The sequence below is a fragment of the Polypterus senegalus genome, chromosome 15, assembly GCF_016835505.1.
Source record: "Polypterus senegalus isolate Bchr_013 chromosome 15, ASM1683550v1, whole genome shotgun sequence".
In the NCBI taxonomy this organism is placed as follows: Eukaryota; Metazoa; Chordata; class Cladistia; order Polypteriformes; family Polypteridae; genus Polypterus; species Polypterus senegalus.
Window position 1 is genome coordinate 46,240,548 of NC_053168.1, and position 26,347 is coordinate 46,266,894.

Consider the following 26,347-nt stretch of genomic DNA (forward strand, 5'->3'; position numbering starts at 1 on the left):
CAAAGGAGCTCTCCGTGCAGGTGAAAGAAGCCATCCTTAAGCTGTGAAAACAGAAAAAACCCATCTTGCTACAATATTACGAGTGGCAAAATCTACAGTTTGGTACATCCTGAGAAAGAAAGTAAGCACTGGTGAACTCAGCAACACAAAAAGACCTGGGGCCTCATGTATAATGCCGTGCGTAGAACTCGCCGAAATGTGCTTACGCACAGAAAAATCCAGATGCAGGAATCTGTGCGTACTCCAACTTCCACGTTCTTCCGCTACATAAATCCCGATCAGCGTGAAAAATACCGCTCGTGCACGCTTTATGTAACGCCCACCCCTCCCAGAATTACGCCTCTTTGAATATGCAAATCAATATAAATCGCTCTTAAGCTCAGCCTTCTGTGAAAAGACAATGGGAAAAGCATGGGGGAAAATATAAGAATTTCAGCGAATACTAAGTGGAGGCAAAGGAAAAACATACCATTTGTTCAAATAAACCGTGGTATAATCAACAAAAGGAAGTTGATCGAGTGACATAGCGTGTTGGAGAAACTTGAAAGCTTACGTTCACAAAATCGCACAGTGCCAGAAATAATAAAGACCTCACAGTCAAAGTCGCCGTGAAAAGGCGAGTTGTAGCCCACTGTCTGAGTGTCATATGAAAGATTATTAGGGTACAGAGAAAAAAAGGCACACAATGGGGAAAAAGCATGAAATGTCAACTTCAATCTCGACATTTCCACTTTAATCACGTAGTTTATTTTGTCATTAAAGTAGAACATCATAAACTTCATCTTAAAATCGTTTAATTAACCAGTTTCTCAAATCACATCTTAATTAAAGTAGCACGTTAAATGCTTTGTTTTGTATTTGATCTTCTATGTGCTCTATGTGTGTGAATCACTACTTGCTTTTAAACCGGCTCTCTTCCTCCAACTGGACACAGAATCCATTACATTCGTGATATTACAGCTCTCTGAATAACTAAAATACTGAGATGTATACGTGATATAATTTTCATGATGATAGGAGTTAAAGCACGTTATTAAACATGTGTTGCACTTCGATGAAATAATTTATTGCAGCAGTACAATCAGGGGCGGCTCTAAGCTTGTGGTGGCACTGGGCAGAGGAAGAATCGGTGGCTCCTTCACCAGCCAATGTCAATATGGTATCTTATGCACGGTGGATGGTCACGTCCGTTGCATACACTGCATAGCAGCCTCGTGCTCATGACACAAGCATTTAACTTTTGCCGAAGTTTGTCGCTGCGTTTTTAGCTGTGTTGTTATTTTCTCTTTCTGTTTTATATTCAATATATATTGGCTTAGCCGCCACTGCAGTCCTTGCTTTTCTTTCCCCAAGTAACCAATCGCCACACAATCAGCTCTGTAATAGAAGTTAAGCCATCTGTAAGCTTAGCGCCGATTCTTCAAAACCAAAAGGAACATTGAAATATCTTCGTGGTACATGTTTAATTATTCTATCCTTCACGACACTCCCAGTGAAGAATATAAATTATTTAAATGAAGTTAAAGTTTTATCTGTATAATATAATAAACATTTTGCTGCATTTCACCTTAAAAATGATATCGTCATCATATGTAAATACGCGCTTTATAAAGTGGCTCAGGTTGTGCGATATTATAACTGTAGTGCAAGTTTACAGTGGGGTGATTGTACTTATAAGTACTAATAGTTCTACAAGGAGCAATTGATTGAGTGCATTTAAAGTTCTTGGGATGAAACTGTTTCTGAACCGCGAGGTCCGTACAGGAAAGGCTTTAAAACGTTTTGCAGTGGCTGAGACAGCGTGTCCTTGAAGCTGTATACCTATAATTCTCTTTCCGATCAGCTGCTGCTGTGATTCACACTCAGATACAGTGATATAAATACTCCAAGATGATCTGCTGTGGCAACTCCTAACGGGAGGAGCTGAAAGAAGAAGAAGAAGAAGGAGAAGTGAGAGTAACAACGCTAAAGCAGTTATGGTATTTGGAATGCTGTGGCTATTCCCTGGACCATTATATTGTTACAAGTTAATTACAATCAGATGCATTACACTAATAAACAATATGCGGTTAGTTTCAGTGTATTTATAAAGCCATGTCAGGAAGATAAAGAGTAACCACACAGGAACAGTAGCACTGCTTTGACGCTGGGTGCCGCCAGTCTGCAAAACCGAGCAGAGAACTTGCGTACGACAAGGTATGAGGTACCATGGAAAAGTGTGTGGCTTTACGCCAAGTGTAGGTTTTATACATCGCGATTTGAACATGGAAAAGTCCTTACGCAACAACTCTGTGCATACGCACCGTTTATACATGAGGCCCCTGGACATCCACGGAAGACAACAGTGGTGGATGATCGCAGAATCATTTCCATGGTGAAGAGAAACCCCTTCACAACAGCCAACCAAGTGAACAACACTCTCCAGGGGTAGGCGTATCGATATCCAAGTCTACCATAAAGAGAAGACTGCATGAAAGTAAATACAGAGGGTGCACTGCAAGGTGCAAGCCACTCATAAGCCTCCAGAATAGAAAGGCTAGATTGGACTTTGCTAAAGAACATCTAAAAAAGCCAGCACAGTTCTGGAAAAACATTCTTTGGACAAATGAAACCAAGATCAACCTCTACCAGAATGATGGCAAGAAAAAAAAGTATGGAGAAGTTGTGTAACAGCTCATTATCCAAAGCATACCACATCATCTGTAAAACACAGTGGAGGCAGTGTAATGGCTTGGGCGTGCATGGCTGCCAGTGGTACTGGGACACTAGTGTTTATTGATGATGTGACACAGGACAGAAGCAGCAAAATGAATTCTGAGGTGTTCAGAGACATACTGTCTGCTCAAATCCAGCTAACTGCAGTCAAATTGATTGGACTGTATTTCATGATACAGATGGACAATGACCCAAAACATACAGCCAAGCAACCCAGGAGTTTATTAAAGCAAAGAAGTGGAAAATTCTTCAATGGCCAAGTCAGTCACCTGATCTTAACCCAACTGAGCAGGCATTTCACTTGTTGAAGACTAAACTTCAGACAGAAAGGCCCACAAACAAACAGCAACTGAAAACCGCTGCAGTAAAGGCCTGGCAGAGCATTAAAAAGGAGGAAACCCAGCATCTGGTGATGTCCATGAGTTCAAGACGTCAGGCTGTCATTGCCAGCAAAGGGTTTTCAACCAAGTATTAGAAATGAACATTTTATTTCCAGTTATTTACTTTGTCCAAATACTTTTGAGCCCCCGAAATGAAGGGATTGTGTTAAAAAAATGCTTTAGTTGTCTCACATTTTTATGCAATCGTTTTGTTCAACCCACTGAATTAAAGCTGAAAGTCTGCACTTCAACTGCATCTGAGTTGTTTCATTTAAAATTCATTGTGGTAATGTACAGAACCAAACTTAGAAATAAAGTTGTCTCTGTCCAAATATTTATGGACCTAACTGTAAGAAAGAACAGCAGGGTATACAGTATATAGCTTTGTACAAACCAGACAAATAAATAAAGAAGATAACAACAGTGAATTCAGAGAAAAAAAGCCTAACAGACAACATAGTTGATGGTCTAGCGCACACACATACAGGTTACATGAGCATCTTGACAGAGAGGTAAACTGAGAGAAGGGTAATAAAGTCAAGTAGAGCTAAAAGCCTTTCTGAACAGATGAGTTTTGAGTTGTTTTTTAAAAGAATTCACGGAGTCAGCTGACCTGATTAATTTCAGTAGGTCATTCCAGAGTCTGGGCGCTATACAGCTGAAGGCCCTGTCACCCATGGAGTGTACATTAGTGTGGGGCACAACAAGATTGCCAGAATCAAAGGACCTTAGTGGGCGGGCAGGCAGGCACATAGTGATGAAGAAGGTCACTGAGGTAGTTTGGCGCGAGGTTTTTTAAGGCTTTGTAGGTTATTACAGTCAGTCCCTCACCACTTCGCGCTTCGGCTTTCGCAGCTTCACTCTATCGCGTTTTTTTCAAATATATTCATTAAAAAGTTGATCGAGACAGTGAAAATGATACAGCGTGCGCTTGGATGTCTGAGTCAATTATACACCCCAGTATTACAATTAAAATTAAAATTACTGTACGTATGGACTGTAGGCCTATGTATTCAAGCACCCCCGCAAATCCTTCAACGCCAGGTGCAACCCTTCGACCACTCCTTGTGTGTGGGAAATAACTTTTTTCATAAAAATCGGGTGTGGTGAAACCAAGCCAATCAGAGCGTGCTGTTAACTGATTGGCTATCCTATCCTCTTCCTATCCTGGCCAATGATTGGCTCAGCCTCATGCAAGTTCGTTTCTCTCATACATGCTTCTATATCGCTACGCATCGGAAGCATCTTTGCTCTTGTGTTTGCGATTTCTGAGAACTTTTATCTAAGCCTCACGATGGCTCCTAAATGTGCTCCTTCTTCTAAGCCTACTGATGATAAAACTAAGCGCCGGAGGAAGATGCTTACCATCCAGGAGAAGGTGAAACTCTTGGATTTGATCAAAGATGGAAAGAACCCTACAAAAGCCTCCTCATGCATATGAAAAGACAGTGCCAGCAACTGCCCATCATGATGTTTTTCAGCCGTGCACCCAGACACCCACTGCCTACTTCTTCAGTGGAAGAAGACGATGACGCACCTGCTGAAGATACTGCACCACCTGAAGACTCTCCTACTGAGGTCGTGCCTTTAGAGGAGCAGTAACCTTGCTCTTCTTTGCTGTGCAGTACATCTCTTTATCTTCTTCACTTCATCATCGAGCAAGTTGCACTATTTTCATAGGTTAGTGGTTGTGTGTAAGAACTGTGTGTGTGTGTAATTAAATGTACAATAATAATAATATGTTATTTGTAACATCTAGTATATGTCTTATTTTCTCTTATTTTGTCTAATATATTGGGTAATACAGGTGTAATGGTGACTAAAGGGTGTTATTTCATGTCTAGGGGGCTCTAATAATGTTAAAAAAATGTATTTAGAAGGTTGTAAACAGGTTTTCTATGCTCTAACTGCGAAAATATTCGATTTATAAATAAAGAATCCTACTTTGCGAAAATTCATTTATTGCGGTAGAGTCTGGAACTAATTAACCGCGATAAACAAGGGCCAACTGCAGTAGGATTTTATATTCGATTCTGTAAGACACAGGGAGCCAGTGAAGACGGAGCAGGATGGGTGTGATGTGCTCACTGCTGCTGGTTTGAGAAAAGACTCTTGCTGCTGAGTTTTGAATAAGCTGGAGCTGTGATATAAGATTAGAAGGGGCATCTGCCAGCAGCGAGTTACAATAATCGATGCAGGATGTGATAAAAGCATGGACAAGTTTCTTAGCATTATAGAAGGAGAGGAAGGTGCGAACACCGGATATGTTATGGAGGTGAAAGTAAGAAAGTTTCTTAATGTGATTTATGTGGGTGGAATAAGAGAGGGACGAATCAAAAATGACACCAAGATTCTTTGCAGTAGAGGCAGGTCTGATGAGATCACCGCCAAGATGGACTGGGAAAGAGCTCATTTTATTAAGCTGCATTTTAGTCCCAGTTTGCAGGAGTTCAGTTTTGTTGCAATTTAATTTTAAAGAGTTCTGCTCCATCCAGGTTTTAATTTCACTAAGGCAGGTTGTGAGCTGAGAAAGCTCTGATGAAGTTCCACTTTGAACATTGAAGAAGAGTTGAGTATCATCTGCATAAAAATGATAGCCCAGTCTATAGCTACGAATAATATGGCCAAGGGGAAGCATATAAATACAGAAGAGAACGGGGCCGAGGACAGAGCCCTAAGGAACTCCTTGTGTGACTGGCGCTGAGTTGGATTTGCTGTATATGCCACTCAATTCAAGAAAAATTACTGTTCTACTATTTAATTCTATTAATTATATCTCAGAGAGGCACAGTGGTGCAATATATGGCATTGCTGCCTCACAGTTCAGGCAACGTTTTGCCGACAATAATCAGTCCAGCATAGTTGGCAGATGTTTGTCTAGCCATCAGGGACACTTAAAAAGACCACTGCAGCATTATAATCCACTCAAAACTAGGTCAGTTTATCTTTTCCCAGTGACTTCAATACATTTTTCTAAGTTTGTTGAAGTAAATTAAGGTTAAATCTCCTCACAGATGTACAGTATACTTATTATACATATAAAAATAACGCAACATTCTCAAACCTTCTTAATACTATACAGCACTATTACTCAAACTCTGTTCATTTTAGGCCCACAAATTAATCTTAAACAGCTGAGCAATCGATGTCCAATATTTTTTATGAATACTCATCTTAAATTGCAGATAGAATAATTTAAATTGCTTTTAAGTAGCAGGCACATAAAGGTCTCCTTTTAACATGGAACACAGTCCTTAAACATCATTTTTGCAGTAGTTACTCTGGTGGTCCTTTGGTTACCAGCCAACTATAAGTTAATGCATCAGGGTTAGCAGCTATGGGAATCAGTAAGTGCATTAGGGTAAATAGTCACTCATTATCCAACCCGCTATATCCTAACACAGGGTCACGGAGAGGGTAAACAGTTAAAATGTTTAAATCCTAATTGGACAAAGGAATTTGCCTTTCTTTTATCAACATATGCCAAAGTTATTTCAGTGTGTTTGATGAGTCAAACTACCTCTTTGGTTTACAAGATTGAGAATGTAAAGAGCCACTACGAAACTAAACATGCTAACTTCCATAGTGTTTTCCTGCTTTGTAGCACAACCAGACCTGATAGGACTGCTGCTCTGTTAACTTTGTACTAGGGAATCCATTCTCGGACGGGTTTATCCATTCCCGGTAATTCGGGAATCCTGCATGTCATTCCCGGGAATTCCGGGCGCCCGGGGATGACACAGTGCAGGGGCATCTCACATGTGAACGGTTTTAGAACGACCGACACTTATTTTTAATAACACTACTGCAATATGTTGACACCAATAAAAGACTAACCTTATCTACAAGCAGTTCATGCTGTCATATAAGTACATGTATCTAGTTCAGGGGTGCCCACACTTTTTCGGCTTGCCAGCTACTTTTAAAATGACCAGGTCGAAATGATCTACCTACATTAAAAATTATATATATATACATATATATATATATATACTGTATATATGTATATATATATATATATACTGTATATATATATAGATACAGTGGTGTGAAAAACTATTTGCCCCCTTCCTGATTTCTTATTCTTTTGCATGTTTGTCACACAAAATGTTTCTGATCATTAAACACATTTAACCATTAGTCAAATATAACACAAGTAAACACAAAATGCAGTTTTTAAAAGATGGTTTTTATTATTTAGGGAGAAAAAAAATCCAAACCTACATGGCCCTGTGTGAAAAAGTTAAAAAATAACCTAACTGTGGTGTATCACACCTGAGTTCAATTTCCGTAGCCACCCCAGGCCTGATTACTGCCACACCTGTTTCAATCAAGAAATCACTTAAATAGGAGCTGCCTGACACAGAGAAGTAGACCAAAAGCACCTCAAAAGCTAGACATCATGCCAAGATCCAAAGAAATTCAGGAACAAATGAGAACAGAAGTAATTGAGATCTATCAGTCTGGTAAAGGTTATAAAGCCATTTCTAAAGCTTTGGGACTCCAGCGAACCACAGTGAGAGCCATTATCCACAAATGGCAAAAACATGGAACAGTGGTGAACCTTCCCAGGAGTGGCCGGCCGACCAAAATTACCCCAAGAGCGCAGAGACAACTCATCCGAGAGGTCACAAAAGACCCCAGGACAACGTCTAAAGAACTGCAGGCCTCACTTGCCTCAATTAAGGTCAGTGTTCACGACTCCACCATAAGAAAGAGACTGGGCAAAAACGGCCTGCATGGCAGATTTCCAATAAGCAAACCACTGTTAAGCAAAAAGAACATTAGGGCTCGTCTCAATTTTGCTAAGAAACATCTCAATGATTGCCAAGACTTTTGGGAAAATACCTTGTGGACTGATGAGACAAAAGTTGAACTTTTTGGAAGGCAAATGTCCCGTTACATCTGGCGTAAAAGGAACACAGCATTTCAGAAAAAGAACATCATACCAACAGTAAAATATGGTGGTGGTAGTGTGATGGTCTGGGGTTGTTTTGCTGCTTCAGGACCTGGAAGGCTTGCTGTGATAGATGGAACCATGAATTCTACTGTCTACCAAAAATCCTGAAGGAGAATGTCCGGCCATCTGTTCGTCAACTCAAGCTGAAGTGATCTTGGGTGCTGCAACAGGACAATGACCCAAAACACACCCGCAAATCCACCTCTGAATGGCTGAAGAAAAACAAAATGAAGACTTTGGAGTGGCCTAGTCAAAGTCCTGACCTGAATCCGATTGAGATGCTATGGCATGACCTTAAAAAGGCGGTTCATGCTAGAAAACCCTCAAATAAAGCTGAATTACAACAATTCTGCAAAGATGAGTGGGCCAAAATTCCTCCAGAGCTGTAAAAAACTCATTGCAAGTTATCGCAAACGCTTGATTGCAGTTATTGCTGCTAAGGGTGGCCCAACCAGTTATTAGGTTCAGGGGGCAATTACTTTTTCACACAGGGCCATGTAGGTTTGGATTTTTTCTCCTAAATAATAAAACCATCATTTAAAAACTGCATTTTGTGTTTACTTGTGTTATATTTGACTAATGGTTAAATGTGTTTGATGATCAGAAACATTTTGTGTGACAAACATGCAAAAGAATAAGAAATCAGGAAGGGGGCAAATAGTTTTTCACACCACTGTGTATATATATATATATAGCATAGTTTTACTGTCAAATAATGCAAAGAGTAATCAGTTAGTTAGTCTATCACAGTTGACAAGTGAACGGATACTACACATACTACCAAATTGTAGATGTTTATAGGATACTTTAATGGCAAAATCTTAAAGGAGTAGGTGTTATGCCATTTGCCACTGAAGGTTAGCACAGCTGGTGAAGCGATGATGTGAAAGGGTTTTTCAAAGAGAATTCTTCATGACTAAATAAAACAGATCTCTTGATTACTGACAGAAGTCAGTCAATGGTACGCAGAGATACACTTTGTATTATGTTCAATAGGAGCACCCTAGTGTGAACTTGCTTCACTGTATAATGCAAACTTTTTTGTGTGCAAAGTTCTTCAATTATATGAAGGACATGACTGTTAACCACCTTTACTCTACTGTAAGCCTGCAACACCAACTTTTTTATATGCTGCTTAAGGACAGTAAAAGAAAATATTCAGGCCTCCTCCAGCTCATTATATGATAACTGAATAGTTACCAGGTTGTGGAACAATTCTTTGTGCTACAAAATGAAGTTACCAGATCTCTCCAAAGCCAGGCATCTGCCAAAGCCTAAGAGGTCTCTTCCTTAATGGGAAATCCAGAATCCAGAGCCCATTTCAGATTTCTCTGACATCACTAGCAACCTAAGAAACTCAATCTCCAACTGCAGGAGGGTAGCACAAGTGCTGGAGATGTACTTGAAAAACTGATCCTGTTTCACATCCACTTGGACTTTTTTCTGAGTGATCTAAAGGGTGATGTCAGTGATGCTCTGAATGAGTCATCACCTTCTCTAACGGTGGCAGTGCTTTTCATTTTTATTGAGTATTTCAAGACATCTATATAATAAAAGCCCAGAGCGGTGTCCGTGTCCAGGTCCGCGTTCCTTTTGGCTGTATAGCCGCCCCGTAGAAAAGCTCCAGTCCGTCCCCTCTCAGAATTCCTGCTTAACCCCCTCCGTTCTTTCCCCTTTGCTTTTATTTTTCCTGTTCCCAAAAATCTTTTCAAAACAAAAGTAAAGAAATAGACAGAGCGTCACATTAACGTCTTCTCCCCTCTGCCTATTAAATAATCAATAAAATGAAATAAAAAAATCACGAAAGAAACAGAAACCACAACCTACCCTTACAGCATCCACCACGCTTCTGGCGTTACAGCCAAACACGTGGTGTATGCAGGTTATGAGGTGTGACGCTAATTAACGCCCGTACTACAACAGATTATATTGTTCATATTCTATTAACTATTTACAGGGATCAACTCTTTTGGGGATGTTCATAACAAAAAAAATAAAATAAATTATAAATAACATGTGCAATTGAGTATTTCGAGCCCCGCGTCTGAGTCGGAGGGTTCCCCTGGTCACCAATTCGTGTGTTTCACTATGCCCACTATGCCTACTATGCCTGTCCGTCTTCAGCTACCCATGTGCACTTGTACGGAGGAGACCTTACGGAACAATGCCGAAACGAAACGCAACTAAACCTGCTGCTGCGAGAGGACACATTACAGCGTGATCACGAAGCAAAGAGGCAAAGGTGTGACAGTCGCTCGCAAGAAACGGACACTCAGCATTCACACAGATTAGCTCAACAACACTTCTCTGCCGCACAACGAAAGGCAATTGAAACCCCTACAGAGACAGAAGACAGATTACGCCATGATCGGGAGAGAAAGAGGCAAAAGAGTGCCAATGAGACACCCGACGAGAGGTCCTTACGATTGAGTCCTTCAACTGTGGTCATCCAACACGCAGCGTAGCGTGCGCCAAGTTGCTAGTGGTCTTATAATCAGGAGTCAAGCAAAATGATACCTTTTATTGGCTTAATGAACAGATTAAAAATATGCAAGCTTTCGAGGCAGCTGACTAAATTACATCTGATTGCATCTTGCCTGAAGAAGGGGCCTTAGCTGCTTCAAAAGGTTGCATATTTTTAATCTGTTCGTTAAGCCAATAAAAGGTGTCATTTTGCTTGACTCCTCATTGCATCCATAATGGCAAACACGGCACAAAATCTACTACCAAATACTGTACATGGTTTGAAAACTTCAAGAATCTTGGCACATGGACAGTCAAAGCCAAAACTGTGTTACCCAGTATCGATAAGAGAATGTTTCACCTAGAGATGATCAGGTTACAAAGCAACAATCTGATCAAAGCTAAGTCCAATTAGGGGGAACTTAACAGTACACTAATTGCCACATACTTGCCACTTACATTTTGATCTTTTTTGGATATACTTAAATCTGTGAGTTGGGATTTTTAATGATGATTCTCATTACAAATCAGAGCCACAAAAGGCTCACAGATGAGCTTCTCAACCCTTGCACACACCGTGCACTAAACTCCCAGAAGCAGGCTTCAACAGACTTACCATGGAGCTGCAATATCACCCATGTCACTAACAAAGCAGACATCTAAAATTCAATAATTGCCATTGTTTATTCCTTCTTAACAATAGATATTTTAAAAAAGCACATATGAAATATGAACTTGATAAATAAAGTAGACAAAAAGATAAAAAAATGACTGCTGTAACAAACTAAGTAGAAGTTAGGCCTTTTGGGCCCCTGGTCCACTATTATTTTCCAAATGCAGCCTCCAAGCTTAGGACTATTAATGCTATCCAGGGTAAGAGAATGCCACAGACAATCCAGAAGTATCTACAGTATATTTCCATGTTAAGATTAGACCTCTTCTGTTCAGATCTCTTCAGTCATGTTGTTTAGCTATAGGGTACACTTATGCTAATCATTTAATTTAAACAATTTGTGAAACCTAACACTATACTTGCACCCTTTGTCTTTAATTTCAACATACAAACCAGGAATGTTACTTAATTACAATTTGCTCAGTGTTTTCTTGCTTTATTACATTTTTTGTGCTTTATTTCCCAGTACAACTTCAGAGCATGTTCAAGATTTGAACAGTAAATTGTGAGAGAAAATACCAAAATGGATAGTGCGTAAAAAAAAAAAAAAGTCAAAGTTCACACTTTCTCCACAAAACATATGTTGGCACCAGTAAACAAGAGACATATGAAGAAACACCCAGAGGTGGTTTGGTTGCTATAGTTACTCTTTCAAATTATTGTATAACTGTGTGACACAGATGTTAGACAACTGCAAGAATGCAAGCAAGTCTGTTAGAATTGTGGCCACAATTTTGGCATCTCAAAAGAAGAGGACAAATGTCAATCCAGCATGGGAATGAAAATGAATATTTGAAAATGTTCCTATGGAAACAAGAATGAATACCACAAAGAAGTATATTTAAAACACATTTTGTTTTGCTGTGTATGTCTTTGCTAATAATTGATTGGTAAATTTACATTACTTATCTCTTCTCTCCACTAATAATCAAATACTGTATATTTACTTCATATAAAGCATAGATATCATCTAAAATGGAGGGCTGCAAACATTTTGGACCAGAGTCAGATCAGTACCTCTGTAGCCAAGCATCGAAATAACCACTAGGTACAGTATCTCACAAAACTGAGTACACCCCTGACATTTTTGTAAATTTTTTATTATATCTTTTCATGGGACAACTCTGAAGATATGACACTTTGATACAATGTAAAGTGGTCAGGGTACAGCTTGTATAACAGTGTAAATTTGCTGTCCCTTCAAAATAACTCAAGACACAGCCATTAATGTCTAAACCACTGGCAACAAAAGTGAGTACACCCCTAAGTGAAAAATGTCCAAATTGTGCCCAATTAGCCATTTTCCCTCCCCAGTGCCATGTGACTTGTTAGTGTTACAAGGTCTCAGGTGTGTTAAATTTGGTGTTATCGCTCTCACACTCTCTCATACTGGTCACTGGAAATTCAACATGGCATCTCATGGCAAAGAACTCTCTGAGGATCTGAAAAAAAGAATTGATGCTCTACATAAAGAAGATTGCCAACTCCCTGAAACTGAGCTGCAGCACGGTGGCCAAGACCATACAGCGGTTTAACAGGACAGGTTCCACTCAGAACAGGTCTCGCCATGGACGACCAAAGAAGTTGAGTGCACGTCAGAGGTTGTCTTTTGAAAATAGACATATGAGTGCTGCCAGCATTGCTGCAGAGGTTGAAGGGGTGGGGGGTCAGCCTGTCAGTACTCAGACCATACGCCACACACTGCATCAAATTGGTCTGCATGGCTGTCGTCCCAGAAGGAAGTCTCTTCTAAAGATGATGCACAAGAAAGCCTGCAAACAGTTTGCTGAAGAAAAGGAGACTAAGGACATGGATTACTGGAACCATGTCCTGTGGTCTGATGAGACCAAGAAAAACTTATTTGGTTCAGATGGTGTCAAGTGTGTGTGGCGGCAACCAGGTGAGGAGTACAAAGACAAGTATGTCTTGCCTACAGTCAAGCATGGTGGTGGAAGTGTCGTGGTTTGGGGCTGCATGAGTGCTGCCGGCACTGGGGAGCTACAGTTCATTGAGGGAACCATGAATGCCCCTCCTTTCGGAATCTGGGCCGCAGGGCAGTATTCCAACATGATAACGAGCCCCAAAACACCTCCAAGACAACCACTGCCTTGCTAAAGAAACTGAGGGTAAAGGTGCTGGACTGGCCAAGCATGTCTCAAGACCTAAACCCTATTGAGCCTCTGTGGGGCATCCTCAAACGGAAAGTGGAGGAGCGCAAGGTCTCTAACATCCACCAGCTCCGTGATGTCGTCATGGAGAAGTGGAAGAAGATTCCAGTGGCAACCTGTGAAGCTCTAGTCAACTCCATGCCCAAGAGAGTTAAGGCAGTGCTGGAAAATAATGGTGGCCCCACAAAATATTGACACTTTGGGCACAATTGTGACATTTTTCACTTAGGGTTGTACTCACTTTTGTTGCCAGTGGTTTAGACATTAATGGCTGTGTGTTGAGTTATTTTGAGGGGACAGCAAATACACACTGTTATACAAGTTGTACACTGACTACTTTACATTGTGTCAAAGTGTCATATCTTCAGTGTTATCCCATGAAAAGATATAATAAAATATTTACCAAAAATGTGAAGGGTGTACTCACTTTTGTGAGATACTGTAGCTGCTATTTGAGGAAGTAAACGTCTGGCTGTCTTACACTTACACTATACTCCATTAAAGTTACATAGTATTAAATTTGTGTTATGATTGCCACTTTGCTTATTTTGTTTAACTGGTACAAACCGCAAATCTCATGCTCAAGCTTTATTTCAAATAGCAGTACTAAAAAGCAAATGAACACATTTTTTAAAAGAGAAGATTGACAGCTAAAACAACAGCAAACAGCACAGAGAAATACATTGGCATCTCATATTTCAATATAATAAATGTAAAAAGTTCCACGAGTTTGAAATTTTTTTATGCCCTATGCATGTTGATTATCAATCTTTTAATTTGGAAAATTTTGCCTTTAAGTGGGTTACAATAATTAGTGACTCTGAACTTGCCTGGTGTGAGTGTGTGTGGCAATAAGCATGAGTGTTCCCTGCAATGAAATGGAATCCCATTAAGATTTTGCTTCTGCCTTGCACTGAGTGTTCCTGGCATAGGTTCTTGCTCTCTGCAACTCCGAACTGGATTAGGAAATTAACTGGACTGAATGTTGAATTCAGAAAAGTGTTTACTTAAAGGAAAAATGTATACATCATTTACAATAATCATGTATCAAAGCAAGAAAGAATTATATCTACAAGAAATAATTTTGGGAAGTGTTTAGCATCACTCTCACACATTCGTGCATAAGAGGCAGTCAAAGGGCTTTACTGAGGGTAAGATGTCGAGTCAGGGGTTGATGAAGTGCACTAATGTCATCAGAAGGGAAACCCAGCCAAACCGACAGCAACTTCCGCATCCCTGTCCAGACCACACCCTTATACTAACCTTACCGCCACCATTCCCATCACAGACCTGCCTCTTCCTGCCCACCGCTTATAAAAGTGAAGCACCTCTCCTCTCTAGTTTAGTTCTGTTTGGACTCAGTCCATTGTGACTGCTCTAGTGAACTTTGATTTTGCTGCATTATTTCACAATATACGGTGTGAATCCCCAAACCTTTTCCTGTTTGTCTTTTCCTTTATCACACATATAACACATGAAAGTATACGTACCGTACAGGAAAACATGTGGGTAGTGATGCAGAGATATTAAAATGATTAAAAAAATAATTAAAATTAATGATAATAAAATATTAAAGGATCTTAAGAGCATTAAAGCAAACTGAAAGTGTGCATCTTACGTTTAAATTAAAAATGATAAAAATCAAGAACATTCAGCCATTATTCTTAAATTATATACTTAAGCTATTATTGCTCTTCTGATGCACCCAAAACACTTTATTTAACTAGTAAATTAACAATTAAAAGAGCAACAAAAGTCAGGGACAGATACCAAAGTAGCCATTGTGGTGGACGGCTGAATCCCATGCCTGGCCGGGACGTCCCTTCTACTTATGTTCCAGGGGAGCAGCTAGGGGCTCCTCAGTACCTCCCCCGGGACGCTTGGTGGCAGCCTCCCTGGTTCATGATGGTGCCTCAGCTTCCTGCAGGGTTTCATGGGAGTTGGAGTTCTCCCCAACCCTGTGGGGATCTGGGGTGGCTGCCACGGGGGGCTGCAGGGATCCCGGAGCCAACCTGGACACATCTACAGCCCTGCCCGGAGGTGCAATCAGCCCCAGCTGAACCAACACCTGGAGAACTTCCATGAGAGCTATAAAAAAGGACTGCCTCCCTGCCAAAGGAGCCAGAATCGGGAGGAAGAGGACGAGGTTGTCTGGGAGGAGTGGTGGTGTAAGAGGAAGGATTGGTTTTGTGGTAAAGTACTTTGGGACTGTGTTGTGGCTGGAGGGATTACGGGGAAGGCGTGCCCTCCAGCTGAACAAAAATAAAAAAGTCTGTTGATTTGAAATGTGCCTCTGCGTCAGTCTGTGCTGGGTCGGGCGCAATATATCGCCTTATTCACACCATCTTTAATATTACTTAATCTACAGATTAGTGAAAGCCCTCCACCTACCATGTGTACTGTAATTACATAACTATCTAGATGCAAAAAAAGAGATATATCATTGTACCACAACAACAGCACACAGTTGGCACATATAAGTATTCCTGAAACATATTTGGAAAATGTTTGGACAGTAAACTGAATGTAAAAGTACATGACATGAAGTGTTACATTGTTTCACTTAACTAATTTTAGGCTGGGGTTTCTGCAGAAAGTCAGTACTATGGCAGATCATTAGTTTCTTACTCAAGAATCTACGCAATACTTATAGTTTTACTTTAAAGATGGTTTAATAAAGTACTGGGGCCTCACGTCTGGACAAACTGGTGAGGAAGGCAGGCTTTACTGTAGGCACGGAGCTGGACAATTTGATATCCGTGGCAGAGCGACGGGCGCTGAGCAGGCTCCTGTCAGTCATGGAGAATCCACTGCATCCACTGAACAGGATCATCTCCAGACAGAGGAGCAGCTTCAGAGACAGACTGCTGTCACCATCCTGCTCCACTGACGGACTGAGGAGATCATTCCTCCCCCACACTATGCGACTCTTCAATTCCACCCGGGGTTAAACGTTAACATTATACAAAGTTATTGCCTGTTTTACCTGCATTTTTATCACTCTTTAATATTGATTTTTATCGTTTTTTATCAGTATGCTGCTGCTGGAGTATGTGAATTTTCCCTTGGGATTAATAAAGTATCTATCTATCTATCTATCTATCTATCTATCTATCTATCTATCTATCTATCTATCTATCTATCTATCTTTTCTTAAAACTCAGAAAAATATTTTTTGTGCCACGTGGAAATACCTTAACTATTTTATGTGCATGGCCACTTACCATCATCATCCATAATCACAAAAAAATGTTCCCCTTTAACTAAAGATGCCTTTTAAGTATTACTGTTTTTCCTATATTACCAATATTTTGCAATAATGAATAATGGATACTGCAGTAAAAACTGCAGTTTTTTTTTAACTTTTATTAATATGTTTGTTTAAGAAAGAAGCCACAAGTACATGATAGTTAACAAGAAAATATCCGGTTTCTAGTTAAAGCTCAGAATGAATTAGTAGCCCATACTTGAAAAGCCTCAGGCGGTCTGTTGTCCATCAATAGGCACGAGGAACCCTATTAGGTGGATAAGTGATTTATTAACTGAGAGTATTACATTTCATAGAAAGGATCACATGACTGCACCTATTAGCCAATTCATTTTAATGAATAACCTTTAAAGCTCTGTCAGGTAATTGAATAATGTTCCAAAGAATAAGAAATCCCACTGCCCAACTTTAGTGGTGGTATCCAAGATGTGGGATTGTGAATTTCTCTTATTTCATATTGTCTATAAAATATAATTAGCTTTTCTTTCTGCCAAGAACTGCTTCTCTCAACCATTAACCTGCAAACTCAACAGACTTAACAACATGGAATAACAATTACAGAAGGAAGCAAAAGAGAAAAAACAGCAAGCTTCATCAGACCACAAAATGCAGTCACATTTTCCATAATATACACTCGATATACAAATTTACTGCTTGTAAATTAACAAGATTCTTAAAGTTACAAAATATGATTTAAAACTGATCATTTACATCTTTTTTTGCACCTTTATAACTATTCCAATAAATCTATTCTTTTGTTATGAACTTGTTTCCATTTTGCAGCCATTATCTGAGGATATGAGAGTGGCATTGAAGAAGTGAAAAAGTGAATAAAAAGATTATGGGTAGCCTTTTTAACCCACATGATTAATTTTATATCAGCAATTACTGATACTATTAGCATCTTGAACAAACCAACCTGGTACAATAATGGAAACATAAAAAACTATAAATGAATTACAGAGAAAGACTGAAAGCATGTTGATGACTCTACAAATGGGAAACACTGCGTTATACACAAACATGGTTGCAGGAATACAGCAGTTTGAAAAAATTCCTTTCCTGTCTTATAAACATTAAAATGTTACATGCTGTGGCACGGATATTGATCTATTTTAAAAACTTGCACTGTTGTAACCCACAGAATGCTCACTCCAACAAGACGATTCTACACACTAGAGCACATGTAAAACAGTTAACTCTAAAACATTATCACTGTGTCTCCAGCTCAGTTTTGGAATATATTTTAGAGTTAACAATGTGCACATATTATATCACACTTTCAAGCATAGCCATCAGTTTTGTATAAATCCAAAATATATTCTGTAGTGTAGTACAAACATTTACTAGAAATGAAGAAACAAATGAGTTTACCTGTCATCAGCTATTTGTGTAAGCAGAGGTTCCAGCCAGCCCCTGGGACATTCGCAGTGGGAATCCATAAATACTAACACATCTCCTGATGCTCGTGCTGCTCCCAGCAGACGGCCGCCAATAACTCCAACCCTTTTGTTGCTCCTGATCAGTTTGACACGTTCTAGTCTGGAAATGTACTCACTCAAAGTAGTCTTGAGATAAGCTATTAAAGGAAAACAAGAATGGCGGGAATTTCATACAATACAGAAGCAGCTCTGATAAAAAACAAATATCAGTGTATGGTAATTTTTTAGCATTAGCCCTTTCAATTTATATTGTACAGTTACTACAATACAGTGTGGCATTTTACATTCAATTTCTAATCTAAAAATGCAATACACTGAATAAAATGTTGACTCTACATAAAATGTTACCATTTTACAGTTGATGTGGACAACAGTGTGGTGTGAATGTTTGTGATCTGAATCACAATGTTTCTTTTCACAAATTAAACTGAATTCAGATCAATCTAAAGTGATAACATTTGATTTGTCTCAAAAGCTACTGATTCGTACTCCTAGGTCGGGAGCATGCGCTGATAACGCGTTGCCACACCGAACACATGCCGTCCTACCTGGATTGGGAGCAGAGTCCTAGATACCCAGAAAATCCAAGTAAAATATGTAAGTATAAAACTGCAAACAAAAAAATTCATTAACATGAAAAGAGACAGCTTGCAGTGCTTTGCACTCACGATATCCGCAATACCTACAGAACTGCCTGTGCGATGTGTTTCTTCAGTTTAAAAAAATGCTACAAAATCTTTGAATGACTTTCCTTGATTCCTCAGTACTTCTTGTAGTTTGTATGTTGGTGTCGTTGTCAAAATGAAACTTTGCTCACTGTATCTGAATCTATACCGCTCATAGCGTAAATATGTTAAATCAAACTATGCATGTAATTTGCTGACAATCCGTCCATCCATCTTCCAAACACACTTATCCAAAGTAGATTCATGGGGAAGCTCACAATCCACTTTCATATACTGTACTGCAATACCTACTCTGACTTTAATTTATTTCTATTTCAGGTATAGACTTGGTCATACTCATTCTGTACTGAAAAAATATGTACAACAGAAAAAGCAAGTTATTTCTTGAGTCTAAAGAAAGTAATGCCTATATGTATCTTTACTCCAGTGTTGACATGACAGCATTGTGTAATTTTAAGCATTCTCCATCTGGAAATTCCCACTCGGTTAAATGAAATTGTTTTACACAGTTCTCCATATGGAGATTAACATTTGAAAAATCCAAAAGACAAAAAGTAAATTTAACATACTGTATATACTGTACAGTACCTATAGTTTTAAATATTTCAGCACTTAAAACATTCAATTCTGTTTATTTAAACAGATTTCCTTTAGTTACAAGCAGACTCTGATCTGTGAATCAGAGAGGTATTATATGAAATTTTAGGTTATATTTATGGAATTATATATAGATTTAACTGGCATTTATATGCAAATCAAAAGTTTTATATTGTACTACATTTTTATGTATTGCGAGACTATACATTTTGATGAACTGCATATTTTTAAGTACTTGGAGACAAGAAAAAGACTACAAAAAAGGCATAAGATTATTTTAGATAACAAATAACTCTCTAGAAATTACTAGTAACAGACAAACACAGGAACAAAAAAATAGCAGACTAAAACTAAATACATTGTTTATTGGATTCATTTTTCTAAATCATATTTAAGAAAGGAAATATAAAAAAAGAAAATAAAAACATCCTGTTGCTGTCTTTACTATTGTTTTGACATCTGACTGCATTCAAAATGTCATCAAGTCTTTGGGAATTTTTTCTACGAACAAAGCAGCTGGACACATATAAATAACTCAAAACATGCAAAAGTAAAAAAAAATAAATCCAAGTACCTGATCTAACAAATATCATCATTATTTTATCTAACTATTGACTCTTATGTATTTTTGGCTTCAGTCAGAGCACTTATTTTTATCATTATCCTTTAAATCAGTTTAAGTTTAGATAGACAGACACCAGTGATAAATTGTGATAAATTACTAAAAAGAATATGCTATTCAAGCTGTTATTTAAAAATAAGTACTATAAATGGCGTGGCTTCTTGGGCAAATATAGTCTTATGAATTCAAACATAATATTCACATACTGTAGTAAACTTTTATGTTGAAAGATAATATAATACAAGCTAAGTATAAAATTACTACTTGGTTCAAGATGGCTTTGTGTTGTCGTGGCTATTTTGTTACTATTACTGCTTTGCAATGCTATTTTAAATGGAACAACGTTTCCACAGTGCATTTCCTAGCACTGAACGTAGTCCACCCATGGAGGTAACTCTCCCTGCTGGACACAGACTCTATCAAAGACTCAGAGTATCGGCCAACTGGCTGCAGAGTACACCTACATGCACTACATAATTCTAAAACAGAATTTTAATCTCATAAACATTTACTGAAAGAATTTATTACATTTGAGATGGAAAAATGTAATTTCCATTGTCTTAAAAACCCAGCCAAACATAATGCTGAAAGATAAATTATTTCATTGTTTTCTTTGCCAATTATTCAAAGTACAGTAATTGAGGACATTTACATTTTAGTTGGAGTGTCACAACTGGCATGTCATAGAGATTCAAGATTCTGGCTTAGATTCCCATGCCTGGCCTTTTTGAGTTTGCACATTCTCATCACAACTACACGGGCTTTCTCTCAATGGACGCTCTGGTTTTCCTTTCACATACTCAAAGATGACACATGTTAAATTGATTGGCTATTCCAAAATGGCCCAGTGTAGGGATGTGTGTCTAAGTAGGCCCTGCAATGGACTGGCTCCCTGTTCAGGGATGTTTTCTGCCTTGCACCCACTGCTAACAAAATAGGCTTCAGCCACTGATGTCCCTCAACTGAATGAAGAGGACTGACAGTAGGTTACATAATGTAATATCTTATTAGGTGTTTTTTTTTTTCCTATTTTTATTTGATAGTATGAGGTCTGTCCAAAAAGAAACTGAGTTCTTAATTAGGGTACCAACAAGCCAACAAAGTAGACTCGTGATAGTAATGGTGTGTAGCGGTGACTTTGATCTTTAAAATCCCTATTTGTTTAATCACACCATGTCATTGAGTACATGCAGTAGAGTGAACTTTTGAGCTTTTTTTGCAAGCTGACATATAAAGGATCTTGAAGAGCAATGTGTTTCCATGAAACTCTGCATGAAACTGGCATTTTTTTTTCTACCAAGACTTTACAGATATTGCAGCAAGCTAATGGGGAAGATTGTTTCAGCTGCATACAATGTGGTACTGATATTTCAAATCAGACAGACTATTTGATTCATATTGGGCAGATGATCTCAAAACTGGTCAATGACCACGGTGAGAAACAGGGTGCTTTGATTCTTCAGAACCAATGACTAATTGTCTATGAAGCTGCTGGAGAAGTGGGCATCAGTAAAAGTTTGTGTCACATAATGTTGAGTTAAAACTGCAGCAAAATTTATGCCTCATCTCTTGATAGACGAGCAAAAGTGAACCATGTCACAGACAGTTAGGACTTGTTAGATCATTCAAATGCTTATGGAAACTTTTTGAAACATATCATAATACAGTAAGTGAAGGAATGTGGGTTTACAGCCCCTGCAGACTTTTTATTTGTTCCCGAAGTTGAAATCCTTCCTGAAAAGTCGTCGACTTCAAACGATATAAAATTTGTCATAGGACAAATGCAACATTCCCCAAAACAAATTCCAGGACGCATTCCAGAAATGGAAAAACTATTGGAAGCAGAGTATAAATAAAGGAAAGGTAGACATTAAAGAACTGCGGTGGGCTGGCGCCCTGCCGGGGTTTGTTTCCTGCCTGTGCCCTGTGTTGGCTAGGATTGGCTCCAGCAGACCCCTGTGACCCTGTAGTTAGGATGTAGCGGGTTGGATAATGGATGGATGGATGGATGGACATTGAAGAAAACAAGTTTGATTAGGTTGTTAGGTTCATATTGATAAATGATCTTTTAAATGTTTGGTTACACTTTGGACAGACCTCATATGTTGTCACAAAAGGGCTTTTTCCTTGTTTTTATATTCTATTTGAAAACCCATGAACTTTATTTAATTATCACAATATATCTGGGTTGCTGGAGCCAGGATTTGATGAGACAGGAAAGTTAATTTTAAAATTAACCAGCACAAAGCAATTAGCCTGGCAGAATGACAGTCCGCACAAGTACAGGGATTTGTGGGGTGGGGATCTTAGGTCTGCATACAGAATGAATCTGCCATCACAGACCCTGTGAGCAGGTGTGAGGGCTTCTAAATGCCCATCTCTGGAATGGTTACAAAAAAAAAAAAAACTCGGAAAACCCTGACTTTCTGGTTATGTGTGCCAAAAACTAGCAGAGGTCTTTGAGCTTTGGTGGTAGGGGAGCATATCAAGGCTGTCTGGCTATTTAACAAAAGGGAAACAAACGTGTTTTGCTGTATGAATTCTTCTTCGGGGGGAAGCCACTATCTTAAGAATTAAAAGAAATGCCTGTGCTTCTGTTATGCAAGCATTGCATCAGTTTACAGTGATACCTGTGATCCTGCCCATTTCACTATCTTCACATTGTATTGGTTACAGTACTTGAATGCCTTTTTGTCCATGTCAGTTCTAAGAGACACAAGGGTGTCCTACTGAAGGAATACTATTTCTATATATTATATTGCACCAGGCAGTCAATACCTTGCTGGCTGAGGTCATCCACTAGAATTATTTCTTGTAGAAGACTCTTTGGTACTGTTTCCAAGATGCTGTATACTGTCCTCAGAAGGGTAGACAGAGCCTCGTTGTGAAAACAAATGATGATACTAGCAGTGGGTAACTTTGAAATGTCATGATTAACAGGACACCTGTGAAGGAGAGATGAAATTGACAGTTAAAATAAAAATCTACAATAGTACTGTTCTGCTGTTTATTTCATTCAATAATTTTAAATAAAACATCACCTTAAAAATAGAAATGAATAGTATAGATTTTGTTGAATGTTTCAAATGAGCTAGCTGCAAGTGTACAGAAGAATCAACTCATTACAGGAATAAGTCTGGTTTGAACTTCACAGATGGAAGTAATATTTTTTAGCTTCAATATGTCCATCGAGAGTGTGCATACCTATGGCTGCCACAAGCCATAAAGTGTGAATGCACTGAGTATGTCTGAGAAGAACAGACAAAAATAAGAGGATTAACTAGTGTAGATGTAGATTTCTCTCTCAATTACGCTACCAGACAACATCTGCAGAGATTATTTTTCTCTCTTGTAAAAAGAATGCCATTAACATCTTAAAACCAATCTACAGTCACTTCCAGACTTCTCATTAATCAATCACTGATTCCTAGACACTATGCTTCCTAAAATTGGCAGGTTGACTCCTTGATTGCAAATTGTAATCCTCTGTGACTGTTTATATTGGATTATCACTTTGTTTTCTTAGCAGATGTTATATCTGGCATTTGTAGCAGCCGCTACAATAAATATTTCATATAATTAAACCAGTTGGGCATTTCACCATTCCCTTTGAGTATAATATTGTAGAGAAGAATGGGAACCTCTGGAGTGCATCTGTTGTGAATTTTGGGAAAACAGTAGTTTTTTTTTGCAGAATCACAAGACAAAGAGTAAGGCTGATATTCAAGACAGTACCCATTAGGGCAAATACAAGGATTTTTTGTCTAGATAGATAGATAGATAGATAGATAGATAGATAGATAGATAGATAGATAGATAGATAGATAGATACTTTATTAATCCCAAGGGGAAATTCACATCTATCTATCAAGGTACTATAAGTACCCTGCAGAACGACAACTTTTATTTCTATAAGCACAATATACCACAACTTGGTCTTTTTGTTTTTTTTTTTTTTTTTTAATTGGCCAATTCATGTTTTATTCATTATGCTCTTGGTGTAAAATATAAAATCTAATACTGCATTATCAAGTACTCCAAGTTATGGAATTTGTTCAAAACGGGTTTGACAGTTTAGATTACCATTATTAGTTCTAAATATTTATATATTGTCATACAAGGGCATCTAAGGATCATCTTTCATACTCTGCCAAGGTAGGCAATACCACTCCAGGACGAAAGGGGTTGCTGGCACTAACAGTACTGTCTAATTCTCCCTCCATAGTACTGAAAAGATGCCCAATAAGGGTAGCTAAGCCCCTCACACATTGTCATGAGAAGCCATGCCTCTTTCGGTTGAGACCTTAATATAACCCAGAAGCCTCTGGAAGATGCAGTTTCATTTGGTCAGACTGCCCTCAGACTGACCCACTCAAGAGTGTTATGACTGTTAAGAAGCCACACTTGCTAGTGAGGCATTTGCAGAGCCAGGTTGTGCCATCGAGCACGCATTTTTGTTTTATCTTCTGGAGCCTGTCATGAAATAGGGTGGCATGGTTGGTGCTATTCTCTGGGACTTCTCTCATATTCATCAAACATGGTTAACACTGAATTAATTTGTAACAGTTAAGTAATACAGAATTTCCAAACTGGGCTGAACGGTCTTTTGGGCTTGGAACTCTTATAGCTTTATTTTTTTCATCCTCTTCACCAAATGGAGGTTTTATTTTCTTCTCCTTTTCTCTCTGGCCATCTGACTATAGCATGTTATCTAATCACTCTCACCATCAGAAACTTACACGCTATGGATTCTTTTATTTTACATTTTCTAGAACTTTAATTTTGCTTTTAGTACTCATAAAACACTTTGTGCTACACTAATGTATGAAAATGCACTATATACAGTATGCACTCCATAACTACATGCTGGAATTCACACTGCAGTAGCCATGCTGAAGAAGGTAGTCTGGAATGTTAAAAACACACCCTATTCATAATGTACGGTATGCTATGGAAAGTGATCAAAATAGACACTAATTTCTCCAAGCAGTCCAAGAAAGTCATATATTTGTGAAAATAAAAGTAGCTATCGTGACTGAAATGAAAGAAGAATTATGTTTATTTTCTCTTAGCTCGCTTGAGTGACCCCTAATAGATGCACAACTCAAAAGCCTTTTTTTGTGTTTTTATGAACAGTATGGCCATGGACCTCTGTCAGGGCTTAACTAATACTGTCTTTAGCCTTATTTCCTCAAATATTTAAAAAGAACACTCCTTACAAGATAGTTTTAAATATGTATTAAAATCTCATCCTGATCTCAAGTATTGTGGTTAAGGCTTTGGACTTAAAACCCAGAGGTTGTAGGCTCAAATCCCACTACTGACTCTGTGTGACCATGAACAAGTCACTTAACCTGCTTGTGCTTCAACTGGAAAACCAAAAAGAAATGTAACTACTTGCATCATAAATGCTGTAAGTCACCTTGGATGAAGATGTCAGCCAAAATAAGTAAATGTAAAAGTATTGTGGTCTACTGGTTCAGCACAGTAACATACCATTATTACTGCTGAGTACCTGTTCTGCACAGCTGGAAAGCAGTAAAAAAAATGTTGGTTTCTTTTGGGAAGGATCAGGAGATTGCAATTTTAAAATTGTAGTTAGAGAAATATTTGGGTTCAAAACTTTAAATCAAAAGAAAGCATCTAGTGAACCAAGTCCATCCATCCATTTTCCAACCCGCTGAATCCAAACACAGGGTCGCGGGCTAGTGAACCAAGTCCAAGACATAAATCAATAAAGAACATGCGAAAAAACATTTTCTATGAATACCCTTTTTTAAGCTTAAGATAGCTGCTAACACCACAAACAGTTCTGAGAATTCATAATCTTGGACACTAGAAGGAGAACACATTGTCCATATGTTCTTCCTGTAAGCGACATTACAACAAGCAACTTCCTGGCATCACGTGATGGCAATAGGGACATGGTGCTGTTCACAAAACAGGTATTGAAACCAAAACTATCTACAGGTTTCTTGCAGCTAGGATAAATCCCCTTACATGCAAAGTTAAGCAATAAATACAAAAAACTGTGTTGTACCTGGAAACTGCTTCTCGGTCCTTTTAACAGTCTAACAGTACAATGCTACAGATGAAAAAAGAACATAATACCATGAACACCATAATAAAATTATTAGTCTTAGAGGAAGTAGAAATGCATATATTTTGTGACTGCATGTTCTTCTTACTGGACTGATCAACTGTGTTGTACCTGGAAACTGCTTCTCGGTCCTTTTAACAGTAAGAAGGGTGGCAGGACTGGAACTTTTAAACCATCTAAGCCTTCATTGGGAGAACTGGAAATTATTTTTAATTCTTCATGGTATAAATAGTTTGTTCTACAGTCTGCCCTAAATGAGCATCACATGTACTA

At 38.6% G+C, this 26,347-nt stretch overlaps 1 protein-coding gene across 1 annotated transcript in view; it reads right to left on the reverse strand.

Annotated features, from left to right (window-relative positions):
* Nucleotides 1–26,347, reverse strand: part of LOC120515837 (polypeptide N-acetylgalactosaminyltransferase 15-like) — a 62,996-nt gene that overhangs the window by 19,598 nt on the left and 17,051 nt on the right. Inside the window, exons 2-3 of the mRNA XM_039737165.1 lie at nt 22,753–22,919; nt 18,002–18,206 (exon numbers count right to left, since the gene is read on the reverse strand). Of these exons, the coding sequence (XP_039593099.1) occupies nt 18,002–18,206; nt 22,753–22,919 (372 nt within the window). The remainder of the gene's footprint in view (nt 1–18,001; nt 18,207–22,752; nt 22,920–26,347) is intronic.